At 34.7% G+C, this 16,285-nt stretch overlaps 1 protein-coding gene across 6 annotated transcripts in view; it reads right to left on the minus strand.

The window, feature by feature from the left end:
* LOC150102202 (ral GTPase-activating protein subunit alpha-1) overlaps positions 1–16,285 on the minus strand; it is an 800,562-nt gene that overhangs the window by 285,949 nt on the left and 498,328 nt on the right. For all 6 annotated transcript variants that reach the window (XM_090398990.1, XM_090398987.1, XM_090398991.1 and 3 more), the window contains one exon: positions 5,146–5,214. In XM_090398990.1, coding sequence (XP_090255116.1) covers positions 5,146–5,214 — 69 coding nt within the window. The remainder of the gene's footprint in view (positions 1–5,145; positions 5,215–16,285) is intronic.

Raw genomic sequence — 16,285 nt, forward strand, 5'->3', positions numbered from 1 at the left:
TTGTGTTTGCCTGAATTCCCTTTTATTGCACCGTTCATAAATATTCGAATCTTGCAGGAACCCCAAGTGGAATAGTAAATAATTCGCCTAAATAAATAAGGAGACTGTTAACTTAATTAAGAATTGATCCTACTATTTTATATGGACTAATCTAAAAATAGGGTGGCGCAGTATAATTATAAATTTCCCTACTTTTGGATCGGTGATCAATTTGCAATTAGTTGTTATATTGATAAGAGTGACTTGAACCAAGATGGCGGATTTAGAACATAACATGAAAATAGAACATCACGACAATATTCCAGAAAACAATTAACCATATCTGTTACAACAGTTATTCACTTTAGTCAGGGAATCTTGCAGACTCATAGTGGATTTATTTAGAGTATAACATCACCCGCATAAAGCAAAGAGCTGAGATTAACACCTCCAATTTTGATATCAGGTTTAATACCACTTTCCTCGATAATGTGATCCATATAGATAACGAATAACAGAGGGGATAATGTACATCCTTGTCTCACACCAGATTTAACATTAAACCATCTTCCTGTACTTCCTTCAATTCTAACTGCTGACTTACAACTCAAACAGAGACTAAGTATTGCTTGATAATGCCCCATTGACACCATATAACTGTAGCATTTTGAACATCTTCTCTGTTGGCACCTTGTCATATGCCTTTTCCAGATCTACAAAACTTAAAAACGGATCTTTGTTATATTCCCATGATTTCTCAACTATTTGTCGTAAAGTGAAAATCTGATCCTGACAGCCTCTATTTGGCGTGAATCTAGCTGGTTCTTCACCAAGCTTCTTCTTCACAATCCTTCTCAACCATTTCTAAAGTATACTTGCATATATCTTACCAGTCATACTCCGTAATGAAATACTTATGTAATTCTTACATTGAATTTTATTTCCCTTTTCATATATGGGTACTATGAGAGCTCTACTGCAATCATCTGGAATTTGTTCTTCTGAACAATGCAGTGTGCAGCCATTTTAAGACTTTTATACCTCCATACTTGAGTGATACCCATACTGGTCGATTATCATCTACTCCTGCTGCCCTTCCACATTTCAGGCTTTTTATGGCTTTTTCTACTTCAAGTATGGATATGTATTCCTGACTGCATGCCTGATCAGTGTTTTTTTACCACTGTGCCATCACTGCTTGTTTCATTTAGCAATTTTTCGAAGTAATTACTCGATACTTTAAGGATATCTTTTTTTCCAGTTTTCATGCCACCTTTATCATCTCTAATTCCTTTTACAACACTCTTTCCTCCATTTCTGACCTTCTTCAACAACCTCCAGAATATCTTGCCACCTTGATATTTATTTTCTATGTTCTTACCAAAGTCTTCCCATGACTTTTGTTTAGCCAGTTTTACACAGTGTTTAGCTTTCTTACATTTGTCACTGTATTCTCTAACAGCACAAGCTGACTTATTTGCCAGGAACTTTTGATATGCTTTCTTCTTTTCCTTCACTGCCTCTTTAACTTCCTGTGTCTACCATGGAGTTCTGATTTTTCTATCCTTGCAGACAACCTCACCAAATGCCTCTCTAGCTGAATCAACCAGGGTTTTCTTCAAGGCTTGCCACTGAATCTCCAAGGTTTGGTTCTTGTTCTCAAACTCTTTCATTTTTTTCTTCAATAATCTTTGTGTATTTTGTATTTTGTGTATTTTCAATGTAGAAAATACACAATAATTTGTGTATTTTCTACAGTTCACAGGGGATGATTTCTGGCTGATTTGGTAGCAAATGTTTTTGTGATTTTATCAAGTATAGTTTGTTTGAAAGAGCCATCTTTACTAGCCTGAACTAGAAGATCTGGGAACTGTCCTTTATGCCTCTCCGATATATATGCTGTTCTAATTGCTTCTACTGCTGCTCCCACTCTTTCAGTGAAAGTTCTGAAAGGACAGGTGTTAACTGAATGTTTAGAACTTTTGCATTTCTGAGACAGGATTTGATCTCATCAACTATATGTCCAATCTCCATAAATTTGAAAATTTACCTGCTTTGCGGCAGTTGTCACTGAAGTGATCATATGAACCGCAACACTGGCACTGCCTCTGTACTCTCAAATAGTTCACCATAAAATGAGTAATACCAATGTCAACAAAATTGGTAAGGGCATCTTCAAATCTATTGTAAATGTGATCTCACCAGAAAACCAGTTTCGAATCTTCACCTCATATACCCTTTTGTATGTTTATGATTTTACCCCATTTCGAGAATGTCTGGATAAGAATTTCATTACTGTTTTCTATATATTCCATTGGAAATCTCTCGATTTTACTACGAGGGTGGTCTGAAAAGTTCTCCGCCTAACAATGAAAAAATAAATTTATAATTTCAAAATTATTTTTATTTTTCAACATAATTGCACTTAAGACTAATACATTTATTCCAGCGATGCTCCAGTGCCATTATCCTGTCCCTGTAGTGGGTCTCGGTAAAATCTGCAAAATACCACTCTACAGCTGAAATCACCTCTTGATTTGAAGAAAAACGTGACCAGCAAGGAAGAGTTTTAGCTTTGGGAAGAGACAGAAGTCAGAGGGAGCCAAATCTGGGAAATATGGTGGATGTTCCAACAATTCATAGTGCAGATCCCTTAATTTTCCCATTGACAAAACACCTTTGTGGACAGGTGCATTGTCCTGATGAAAGAAGACTTTTTTCCCTTACGAATTTTTTCGTCTAGTCTGGTTAAAAGATCGGAATAATATTCCCCGGTTATTGTTTTACCCTTTTCAAGATAACTAATAAACAAAATGCCTTTTGCACCTCAAAACACCGATGTCATGACCTTTCTTGCTGATGGAACTGACTCTGTCTTCTTTGACGTTGAACAACTGGCTTCTATCCATTGTTTGGATTCTGAGTGTAATGGTGAATCCAAGTCTCATCCATAGTAATAAATCAATGCACAAAATCAGTTTTATTCTTGTTAAAACGTTCCAAACACTGTTCATAGATTTTCATGGAAGTACGTTTTTGATCTGCTGTGAGGAAGCATGGCATCCATCTTAAGCAAAGCTTTTTCATTTGCAATTCTTCGTGCAAAATATATCCTACACGTTCTTTTGAAATGCCTATAGTCTCAGCAATTTCATGCACTTTGACTCACTGGTCATCCAATACCATATAGTGCACTTGATGAATGATTTCTGGTGTTGTTACACTTTTTGGACGTCCTTCACGTGGATCACCTTCAAGGCTGGTACAGCCATGTTTAAACTCGGCAGCCCATTTCTTAATTGTCGAAAATGATGGAGATGAGTGCCCATAAACTTTTATGAACTTCGAATGAATTTCTTTGGCCATCAAACCTTCTTTTACAAAGAATTTTATAACTGCATGATACATGATACTTAATTTTATCCATTTCAAGGGATACAGACAACACTTTGACTTCCGACAGCTGTATAAAATGAACTACCTGATAGAATGACTTGCAATTTCACAGGAATGCTTATGACAAGTGTACTAACTTAGAAAGAAAAAAAAGTCGTGCCAATAGTGTTGCCATCTATGGTCAAGGCCGAGAACTTTTCAGACCACCCTCATATTTTAACCTGGCTTCCCACCATTACAGGAATTACTGTGCTACTTTCAAATGTAAAACTCTAATAGTTTATCCCTTGTTTCCACATTTTTAACTACAATTATATATTTCCCTCCTAAAGTGTGAAAGAATAAATCTTACTAGCTCCTATTATCGCTTTTAAAACCTTGGTCACCTTCATGCTTGTTCACATCCTGGAATTTCAATTCCTAGAGTTTGCACCCTTGGAGGAATTGGAAACATTATCTCAGGGGAAAAAGACAAACCTCTGTGTCTGAGTGTAAGAGAAAAAAAATAGAATCTTTTGTTCATAAGACTAAAAAGTTTTTCTTTTTCTTCATGTGCAAACTTTGCCTTACACTTGGATAAAGAACGAAACCAAGAATGTAATATAATTTCTAGGCATCTTTAACTTCTAGAGACCAAAGATGGAACTTTTTCAAACCAGTTCAAGCTTAAAACAGGGAGAATGGTGCTTTCACACCAGGTGATAAAGAATTCCTTTTCTACCTCGTTCACACATTCATGGTTTGAACCTGCATTTTTTGGATTGGAGAGTGGGTATATTAACTCAGCCAACTAGGTCAGCAGAGAAATGCAATATGCAAAATTATATGTTGCAACTTTTTTTTTTTTTGTCGAAAATTTTAAAAAATGCTTTTGATTTAACTGCTCTGATAATAAATTGTTATTACAAATTGATATTTCAATATACATTTTTTAAGTAGAATAGATTTATACCAGGCCATTCCTACCTTGTTTGATTCAGTTAAGAAGTTTAATTTGAATACAACATAAACAATTTGAGAGACAGAGAAAAATGTATATTTTTCATGTTTCACCACAGATGACAGTGTGGATAAGAGCCTGGGTTCAAATTCCATTAGAGATGGAAGAGCTTTTTAGCATTTATTTTCAAAAATCCTTGTCATTATAAAAAATGGCAAGGATTTTTCTCTGAAAAACATGGGTACCAGCAAAACAAGTATACTAACTCAAGAATAGGTTTCTACAAAAAATAAGAAATCTATTCTACTTAAGAGCAAACAACTATATCAGTAAATAAATAAGACACTGGGTGACAATTGGTCCATACCTAGTGAGAATTAATTAATTCTCACTAGTATGGACCAATTGTAACTGAATATTAATAAGTATTCAGCAGTCCATACTTATGGACTGCTGAATACTTATTTCCAAATAATTGTAAATATCAATAAGTTGGAACAAACTAGGGTTGCATTATTCTCCAAATGTTATTTCAAGCAGCTGATATTATAGCCTCAAACAGCATTTACAAATTATACAATTACTGAAATACATAAGATCTATTACTATAACTGCATATCAAAATATGATTTTTCTGTTAAAGAAGAAAAAATAATCGGTTATTTAGAGAAATATGCTATTTCAACATTAAATAATGACTGGTCTTTTTATATGATGCAAGGAATTTCCAAATGGATTTAAAGTACTGAGGAAGAATATGAAAATAAAATAAAATACATCAAGCTTTTGTATTGTATTTTAAATATGCTGGATGAAGAAATATTTCTTACCTTTTTGTCTTCATCTGTAACTGAACCTTCTGGACTAGGTAGTAAAACCGACAGAGTAGAAGAAATTACCTAAAAGATAAAGCAACGATAGAATAATGGAATCTGATATTATCCTCCTTAAAAAAAAAGATAGAACAGTCATATTTTTAATACCAAAATCAGTGTGAAACACTGTTTTCACACGGAGTTACATCAGTAACCATTAATAATATATACAGAAAGAAAAAATATATAGTATTACAATATATGGTAGTACAGTATCTACAGATACTGCAAACTGTTTTTGTACAACAGTTACAGTTCAAAATCATTATTTACTTTTTTGATCCCTATACAAGTCTTATATAACCATGTTCATTTCCAATAACTGATCTTAAAAGGCATCAATAGACTTTATCTTACCAGCCATTTACTAATACCACTGTCTACACTATTTTAAGGGCTCAAATATGTCCATATTAAAAAGTGTTATAACAAACATAACTATCCTTTCAAAAATTTAAAGTAACTGCAGAAAATATTATAAAATAATGCTATTTATCCCCATTTTCCATTCAAGTATCAAACCAAACAGCTTGTCACTGCCAATAACATATGTGTTAAATTGTATTTATATGATTTATACTTAAAGAGTTTGTTACTTGATTAAATCCTTTCTTATTCAAAACCTTATTCAATTAAAGTCCTACCAGCTGCTCTATAGTTATGTCGTTGCTTTCTCTATATTTGACTGCTTTATATCTTCCTATTCTATCTTTCTATCACTATTTTTCTTCTTCAGATATCGGGCCTAATATGCTTACATCTATTTATGTCTAGGACTGTTTCCTCTTCGGATACTGGCAAATTTTTATTATGCTGCGCCAGCCAGTATCCTATAGTAAAAAAGGTTCCTACTCAGGGAGACAATACTAGACTCTTAGCCGTTCTCACACAATACTTTATTTTAATGCTGCTGTATAGATTCAGTGACCAAAATCTATAATTATATACTCTTTCTAATTTCTTCCCGCCAAAATAGGTTCTATTTTTATAAGTGGTAGTTTGGAATCGTAATCAGGCATGACACAGGTTTAGGTAAATATGACATGTTTATTGGAATATCTAAACAGAATACAAAATTCATACACTTAATTATGACTCGATACTAAATGAAACTCGAGTTAAGAGGTTAACATATTCTAAATTAATTAAAGGTCATAAAGCATGTGAAACACAATAACTGCATATTGGGATAGATAGCAAATGATATGAAGTTAATCTAAAATTTCTTTCTGTAATGCTATTTATAAGATAATATAAACAAACATTCTAATGTTACTCAGTTACTAAAATCCACAATTCTGATCTCGTTAAGTTAATCCTATCACACAATTACTAAAGATCTTTTCCAAACAATTCTTCTTACTCTCTCAAAGGAGAGTAACTTTCTAATTAGAGACTGTCCACAGAGTTCTTTAGAATACTGTTCTTAATTTCACATTCGCAAACAATCTTCTCTCTTCTAATGAATTTTATACAAAAATAGAGTAATTTCACTTTACCAAACTTTTTCTGCATCTTTCAGCACCACGTGTACGTCTGGTTACTTCTTGTCTATTGGCTGTCCATACGCCAATGTAGGGGTTACGCTATCTTCATTATTCCTGCTGAAAACGGACTTAAATCTTTGTGTTTCAGGAACAACTCGATGGGACTTCTCAGCGATGGTTTAATTCTGCTAGGACTCGAAATTTTTACCTTCAGCTCTGTGTAGAATCCTTCTCCATTTTCAAGAAAGCCTGCTGTCTGACATCTTATCTTAGCTCCGACGCTTCACCCCCCCCCCCCTTTTATGCGAACTCCCGCTAACTTCCGAGCCACCAAACAGGAAAACGATACGACAAGAATTTTTTCCGATACGGTGCTCATTCCCTTATATTCCTCCTTAGAGCGCCCTCTTTTTCCTCAGCCCCCTTTGCACGACCCATATCTTTTCACCCCTTGGGTTCATCCCTTGCCTTTTCCCAATGCTGTTATGCTCTTGTATTCCCAGAATTTGCGTCAATATACGTTCTGCTTAAGCAACTGCCACCTGCGTTACACTGTACATGTGTAGTTTTATACCTTCCAAGAATCATTATTTAGTAACTATTTGATGACTCACAGTTAATTTTACACAGCTTAAGTGAGGCTTAAATTAAGTCAGATTATCCCTCTTATAAAACATACTCTAATAAAATCTTAATATGAACACAACAGATTAAATATATCGTACATGAAATAAGGAATGCAAATTTTATACATAAAGTGAAGAAGTTTAACTTAATTTTAGCTGATGTGCAGGTATTTCTCTTTTTTTGTAAGTTTAATATGTTGGATTTTGAATGAATGATTTCTTTGCAAGATTCCTTCATTCAGGATCTAACATATGCTACAATAAGGCATTTAAATCCTATTGCTAGTCTGCTATATCTGTCAATATATGTTCTATGATATCACTAATGTGCTATCTAGCAGTGGAGAAAATCTGCATCCTTCATAAGGGAATAGTTTAGTCACATTAAGTTGAAAAGCTTTTATAAACATTCATTCCCACATAACAAATGAGATCTGAATCCTAATTTTTGTTTTTGATATAAACTTTTGTGAACTATAAAAACTGATTTTACTAATGAAGGCTAACTAACAACTGCAAAAAATTTTGTAGCTCACATACATGAACATCTAGTAAAGATACTAATGCTTAAATAAAAATGATGCAACCGACAAAGGAATAATTTGAACCCAGCTCTTTCTAACCAAAGTGAAGATCTATTTCCTGCCTTCCTGTACTTTTCTTCATTACTTGGTATCACATAAAAGGATATGTGAATTCCATTGTTGAAACTGACTGAACAATGGGGGGTGCTTTATTTTTCAAACAAGAAGCAAATAAAATATTTTGCTGCAATTTATAAATTTATATATACATAATGAATGAAAGTACAAATTTAACCAGCATCATATTCTTGAAAAAATTCAATCCTGTAGGATTAATTGAAAATACTTTGGGGTGCACACCAAACATTAACAGCAAAAAATAAATGACAATGATTATTAATTCAGTTGACTCAGCTGAAAAATTAGTTGCCTTTATGAACATTTCTGAAAAAAATAGTAATGCCCTAGTAGGATTATTTTTAATATGTCCGATTCTTTAGGTATATTACCATAACACTGTCCATGCAGTTAGCCTAGTGGCTATATGCTTCGCAACCATATGCCTGGGGAAGGAGTGTCCTAGGTTCAATTCCCATCGACAATGTGAGGAGCTTAAGGAGCTTCCTCAGCCATAGCCAAGTTAGCCAGTTTTGGGCGTGGATGGCGGGGTTTTTTATCCTGCAAGCAGGCAAACCAGCCCCGTGAACACACACACGGATACAGTCAGGAATACTTAAGACAATCCCTCCAGTCATAGGTCTGAATGGTCAGTTATGCTGGTTCCGAGCCCGAATAAAAATGGGGGGGGGGGATTGAGGTGGTGCCGTACCTCCCCATAAAAGGGGCTCATGGCCATTGAATCACCAATACGAAATGAATGAATGACTGAATGAACCATAACACTTTATCATGTACACATCATAAAATAGAATAAAAATGGCTATGCATAAAATCATAGCTAGATTAACAATCAAAGCTAGATAACTGGAAAAGATCTACACATAACTTGCAAGGAATGTACAGAACTGACTGGGACTTCTGGTTGAAGATCCATTTCCTGCCTTCCTGTACTTTTCTCCAGTACTTGGTATCCACTTGGTATAAAAGGATATTTGAATATGTGAAAACCTATGGTACATTAGTACTGTGGGTGAACTAAAGACCATACTAAACACCAAACATGAAACATTGAAGTGTCTTGAAACTTTTTCAATATGCTTTGGGCCTCCAACAAGCAGGGTATCAGTCCAAGGTAATGAAATTCAAACCCAGAGCATGCTGAATGGAAATGCTATCCACTCACCTGGCCTGGTTAACCTGGTTGGTTAACCAGGCCAGGTCAGTAGGGAGAATATACAGGATAGAGAAGATATACAAGCCAATAAGAAGATATACATATAATGCCAAGGATTATATACAGCTATCTGACAAACTTGAAAAAACTTAAATGTTTAAGTTTTTAAATTACGAAGCAAGGAACAAAGTTTGGTTACAGGAGGAAAGGGGTGTGGATTTTATATATATTTTTTAATTTTGGCTCTTTTAATCAAAATCAAGGCCAAGGGATAACAAAAAATAGAAAAAACTATATTTTTTTTTTGAAAGCATGACTAGTTTCGTATTGCTAGGAAACTCCATCAGGTGCATAACATGGAAGTGAATAAGAAGAACCAGAGAAAAATTGCTATAATATTAAGTTACAAATGGATTGCTGATATTTTAATGTGTTTTGGATCCCATACCATTGTTGACCACATTCATATGGGCATGATCTCACATATGCCAAAGTTGGATGGTTGAGGAGTAACAATCAGAGAGGTTAAGTGGAGCGCAATAAGCACAATTTCTGTAGATTAAACAATTTTTCTTTCAAGCTCATTATAGTATCTATAAATGTTTTCTGGAAGAATTCTGATGATGAAGAATCCATCATTCACCCAGTGATAGCAGAATTAAGAATGATTAGATAGAGTGGTGGCTCTAGTTCCCGCAGTTACACCAAAGACAGTGAACCATTAGATAATTTAAGCCATCATGTTTCAGTGCAGTACGAAGCAAGGAACAAAGTTTGGTTACAGGAGGAAAGGAGTGTGGATTTTATATATATTTTTTAATTTTGGCTCTTTTAATCAAAATTTTTTAATTTTAATCAAAATTAAAAAATTTTGGAAAAAAGTCAGCACACAGAAGAGAAATAAAATCATTATCTTTACCATAACCATATCTGAAGAATTGTTAGAAGAAACTTTAGTTCTTTGGTGATCTCTTCTCCACTGATGAGGGTGCAATTAGGTACTTAATGTAGTAGAAATGATGCCAAGCTTTTGGGATAGGTAATGATGAGAATGTGCATGAAAATATTGTTTGTGTGTGTGTGTGGATTTTCTGTAGGATATTTGATTTTTCTGACGTGCATGTAAGTTTGACATCTGCAAATGGGAGAGAACAGTTAACTTCCAACTCTGCAATAAACTGTATTCTTGGATGTTGGTTGCTGAGTGCAATAATCTGTATCATGTCAGATAGTAAAATATATTAAACTACATATGGAAAAAACATGTGAGAGACATCACCTAGAGTAGAACTAGTATCACCACTCTACCTAATCATGTTCTTAAGTATGCTAACCTCGATGTCGAAGAATTTACCATTCATTCAGTGGTCTGATATGAGATACATCAGAAAACATTTACTGATGCTTTGATGAGTGTGAAAGAAAAATTGGTGAATCTACAGAAACTGTTCTCAAACCAGTCCACCTTAATACAAACTTAAGTTATAACCTCTCTAATTGCTACTCTACAGCAATCCAGCTTAGGTGTATGAGTGATCATGCCTATTTGAGCCTGCTTAACAATGCTGTGAGATCCAGAACACTTTTGATTGTCAGCAATCCATTTTGAACTTAACATTATAGCAATCGTTCTCTAGTAATGAAGTCTTCTAAGAAGATAAAATAAGTTGTACATTCAAAATAATAAATCGTTTTTTGTTGTTGCTATTATTATTATTATTAGACTTCTAAGGAGTCAAGACTCATCAAGGGAGGCTATACATTACCCACAACAAACGTCATACCATTACTTAAACTCATTCATAACAAATGCACTCACTACTTCAACAGGTAAACTGTTCCACTCATCTCATTCACAGCTCTAAGAAAGAAAAATCTAGCCTCTACCCCTTTCTTTAACTGCACACAAACTTGTAGTGGTAAGCTGTAACATGATGATGGTATCGTATCAAATGCTTTAGCAAAGTCTAACAGCATCATAGTGTATCCATTCCCTTTATTCAACTCAGCTGTAACATTGTTATAAAATAGGAGTAATTGCTCAGACATGACCTCTCTTTATTAAATCCATTCATCCTTGCAAAGTATATTTTGTTTATTCATCACTGATTTCTGAATGCAAGTTCTTACCAACTTCTCTTAAATCTTTAAAAACACTCCTGAGATACTGAAAGGCTGATAGTTAGACACATTAGTCCTTGGGATTATCAATGGGATTATCATACATTCTTTCAATTTCTGTGGAAACTTTCCTGAATGAGATTCAAATTATAGAACCATGTGAAAGGCCTTGCCAGTTCAGCTGAACATCCCTTTAGCATAAGTGCTGATATCCCATTTGCCAAATTCTTATCCAGGTTATGCAACAGTTCTAGAACCTCATTTTCATGCACCAATAACTAATCATACAATGTAGTGGTAGCACTGTGTTACACACACCAGGTTTAGATCTTGATGAAGTAAGCACTCATTATTTGAACTATCTCACCTCAACAATAAAATTCTGTTGAGTTGTGCAGCCAATTTCTTTTCATACTCCCACTTAGTTTTTCATACAATACTTGTAACTTTTCTAGTTTAAGCTTTATATATTTCATAATGCAACTCACTCTTCATGGCATTCTTTTCACATTTCATGTTTAATGAGATTGCAAATCCATTTCACTCCTATTCTATTTGTTATTCAAACTCCAGAGACACATTCAGATAAAGCATCATTAAGCATGATGCTTAATGATGCTTTACCTTTGAAAAGTTCTTCTCGTGTGCTGCTGCTATACATCCCGTTCAACAACTGATATCATGAAACCAAAAATAGTATTCTCCTGAGTTTTTCACAATTTCTAGATTTGTAATTGCATATAAACTGTCCTGACTGTAACATCCATATAGTTTGCCACTTCCCAGGTTGGTTTGGCATAATCACTGTCAACAACTAGTGGCAAAATAGTCACAAATTCTTAACTGATACACCTTCTGATGCTACAATCAAATCTAACACTCTTTGTGCTCGAGATGCTTCTTTCACATGCTGCTTAAGAAACTTGTCACATAGCAGCTCAATAAATTTTCCTTCATTCTTATCATGAGTTTTCTCTGATTTTATCTCTTAGCTTTTAGTCATTTAAACTTCTTCAGTTATGTGCATAACATATGAGGTAAAGACGTATATAGCATATGGCCAGCTATTGAACGGGAGAGTAAATACTATTGGACTTGCTATGTGGATGAAGTTTTCATCATTTGGCCTCACCCACAATACACTCTACCTCCATTCTTAAAATTAAAATCAACAGCATTTCTTAAAATTAAAATCAACATTTAAATCCCCCTATATCAACTTCACCCTGTAGATAGAAATATAATGAAATATTAGCATTTTTGGAGATCCAAATGTTGTACCAACTCATCATCATCAAATTCCTGCCATGTACCCTCAAGGGGTGTAAAGGATATGACAGTACAGCATGAAAAATTTACATCATTACTAACTTCCTATCTACAATTTTCCTCCAAATCAGTCTGTTACTTGTCAAGACTCCAAACTTATCAGATCTTATATTATCGTCTAAGGCACTTTGTACCATATCAATCCACCTATATCTTGGTCTTCCTCTGGGTCTTTTTCCTGCCAACCTAGCAGAGAACACTTGTTTTGCTAATCTTTCCTCGTTCATTCTGTTTAAATGACCGTACTACCTGAGATTAGCTCTGCTAACACATTCCTGGGCACTAACAATGCCAAGTTCTTTCCTAATATCCTCATTTTTAATATGATATTGCCATTGATGCCATATGTTCATACCTCCAATCTTTCACAGTCTCAGGACTCTCATATCTGCGGTCTCTAGTCTTTGGTCAAGTGCTTTACTTCTGACCCTGCTCTCAGATCCATAAGTTAAAACAGGTTTGAGCACTGTCTTGTATACAGCTAATTTAGGGTTCTGACTAATTTCTCTCATATTCCATATGAATTTATTCAATTGACTTCCCACCATACCAGCTTTGCTGATTCTGTTGTCTATTTCTATATTTAATTTACCATCTTCACTAAAAATCGTGCCTAAATAGCTGAAATGTTTTACTTGTTCCAAAGGTTCTCTGTTCACAACACAGTTGACATTTTCAATGATTCTGACTATTTTCATTGTCTTTGTTTTGTTTTTTGCTGACCTTCATACCATATCTATTACAACAGTTATTCAATTTAGTCAGGGAAACTTGCAGACTTGTAACAGGTTTCTTTAGTAGTATAACATCGTCTGCATAAAGCAAAGAGCTGACATTAACATCCCCAATTTTGATATTATGTTTAATACCATTTCCTTCTGAAAGTTATTTGGTCCTTTCCATTAAAATTGAAACATATTATTTGATTTTTAAGACCATGGATTTAATAAACATTATACTAATTGTCTACTAGTTTCGCTAGCTGTAACTGTCTAGCCTTTTTAGACGAGAAAGGTTATACTTGTATTAAATGGACGAGAAAGATTATGCTAGTATTAAATGTATTAAATCCATGGTCTTAAAAATCAAATAGTATGTTTCAGGCAATAACAATCAAGGAAAAGAAGGAGTAGCCATAGTATTCAACACAAAATACGAGGCTAATCTTCTTGAATGGCAGTAAGTCTCAAGTAGAGTAATGTGGGCAAATATGAGAATGGGGAACTGGACAATGAGAATTATTTGTGCCTATGGTCCCACAGAAGGTTCTACTAAGGTAGAAGTGGAGGAATTTTTTGAGGCTTTAGAAAAAGCAACTGACACAATGAAAAAGGAAAAGTTGGTCCTTGTTGGGGATCTAAATAGTAGAGTAGGAAATGATTGTGAGACATACAAAAATATTTTGGGAAAATTTGGAGAAAAGAGCAAAGCTAATAATAATGGCAAATATCTGTTGGATTTCTGCTCAGGACATGGACTGGTTATTACTAACACCATGTTCCAACATAAAAATGTGCACAAATTCACATGGAGAGAAGAGGCTAGGAATAACAAAAGTCTCATTGACTATGTTATTGTTGATAGTGATGTTTTCTCCCTGGTGCAGGACACCAGAGTGTACAGAGGATTTGAAATTGGAAGTGATCACTATTTAGTCTTGAGCAGGATAAAATTGAATTTCATATTGAAAAGAATAACATGTAAGAAAGTTTTAAAGCGAATAAAAGTTGAGCAGCTCTCAGATGTAAACTGTAGACTAAAATACAGAAATATTATTGAAAAGAAAATGAAAGAGTTTGAGAACAGGAATCAAACCTTGGAGATTCAGTGGCAAACTCTGAAGGAAACATTGATTGATTCTGCCAGAGAGGCATGTGGTGAGGTTGTGTGCAAAGATAAAAAAATCAGAACTCTCTGGTGGACACAGGAAGTTAAAGAGGCAGTGAAGGAAAAGAAGAAAGCATATCAAAAGTTCCTGGCAAATAAGTCAGCTTTTACTCTTACAGAATACAGAGACAAATGTAAGAAAGCTAAACAGCGTGTAAAACTAGCTAAACAAAAGTCATGGGAGGACTTTGGCAAGAATATAGAAAATAAATATCAAGAAGGTGGCAAAATATTCTGGAGGTTGTTGAAGAAGCTTAGGAATGGAGGAAAGAGTGCTGTAAAAGGAATTAGAGATGATAAAGGTGAAATGAAAACAGGAGAAAAAGATATCCTTGAAGTATGGAGTAATTACTTTGAAAAACTGCTAAATGAAACAAGCAGTGATGACAGCACAGTGATAAAAAACACTGACCAGGCATGCAGTCAGAAATACATATCTATACTTGAAGTAGAAAAAGCCATCAAAGGCTTGAAATGTGGAAAGGCAGCAGGAGTAGATGATATTCGACCAGAAATGCTGAAGTATGGTGGTATAAGAGTCTTACAGTGGTTGCACTGCATAGATCAGAAAGCCTGGACAGAGGGACGAATTCCCGATGATTGGAGTAGAGCTCTCATAGTACCCATATATAAAAAGGGAAATAAAACTGAATGTGAGAATTACAGAGGTATTTCCCTACTGAGTGTTCCTGGCAAGATCTATGCAAGTATACTTGAGAAACGGTTGAGAAGAATTGTGGAAGAAAAGCTTGGTGAAGAACAAGCTGGATTCAGGCCAAATAGAGGCTGTCAGGATCAGATCTTCACTTTACGACAAATAGTCGAGAAAGCATGGGAATATAACAAAGATCTGTATTTAAGTTTTGTCGATTTGGAAAAGGCATATGACAAGGTGCCAAGAGAGAATCTATTCAATACGCTGCAGTTATATGGTGTCAATGGGGCATTATATCAAGCAATACTTAGTCTTTATTTGAGTTGTGAGTCAGCAGTTAGAATTGAAGGAAGTACAGGAAGATGGTTTAATGTTAAATCTGGTGTGAGACAAGGATGTACATTATCCCCTCTGTTATTCATTATCTATATGGATCACATTATGAAGGAATGTGGTATTAAACCTGATATCAAAATTGGAGATGTTAATGTCAGCTCTTTGCTTTATGCGGATGATGTTATACTTCTAAATAAATCCGCTACAAGTCTGCAAGATTCTCTGACTAAATTGAATAGCTGTTGTAATAGATATGGTATGAAGGTCAGCAATAAAAAGACAAAGACAATGAAAATAGGCAGAATCATTGAAAATGTCAACTGTGTTGTGAATGGAGAACCTGTGGAACAAGTAAAACATTTCAGCTACTTAGGCACAATTTTTACTGAAGATGGTAAACTAAATATAGAAATAGACAACAGAATCAGCAAAGCTGGTATCTTGGGAAGTCAATTGAATAAATTCATATGGAATAAGAAAGAAATTAGTCGGAACACTAAATTAGCTGTATACAAGACTGTGTTCAAACCAATTTTAACTTATGGATCTGAGAGCTGGGTCAGAAGTAAAACACTTGACCAAAGACTAGAGACCGCAGATATGAGAGTCCTGAGAAAGATTAGAGGCGTGAACAGATGGCATCAATGGCAATATCATATTAAAAATGAGGATATTAGGAAAGAACTTGACATTGTCAGCATCCAGGAATGCGTTAGCAGAGCTAATCTCAGATGGTATGGTCACTTAAATAGAATGGGAGAGGAAAGATTAGCAAAACAAGTGTTCTCTGCCAGGTTGGCAGGAAAACGACCCAGAGGAAGACCAAGATATAGGTG

Source organism: Typopeltis vanoorti, chromosome 10 (genome assembly GCF_054136105.1).
Source record: "Typopeltis vanoorti isolate ZY-2024b chromosome 10, IOZ_Tvanoo_1.0, whole genome shotgun sequence".
Taxonomy (NCBI): domain Eukaryota; kingdom Metazoa; phylum Arthropoda; class Arachnida; order Uropygi; family Thelyphonidae; genus Typopeltis; species Typopeltis vanoorti.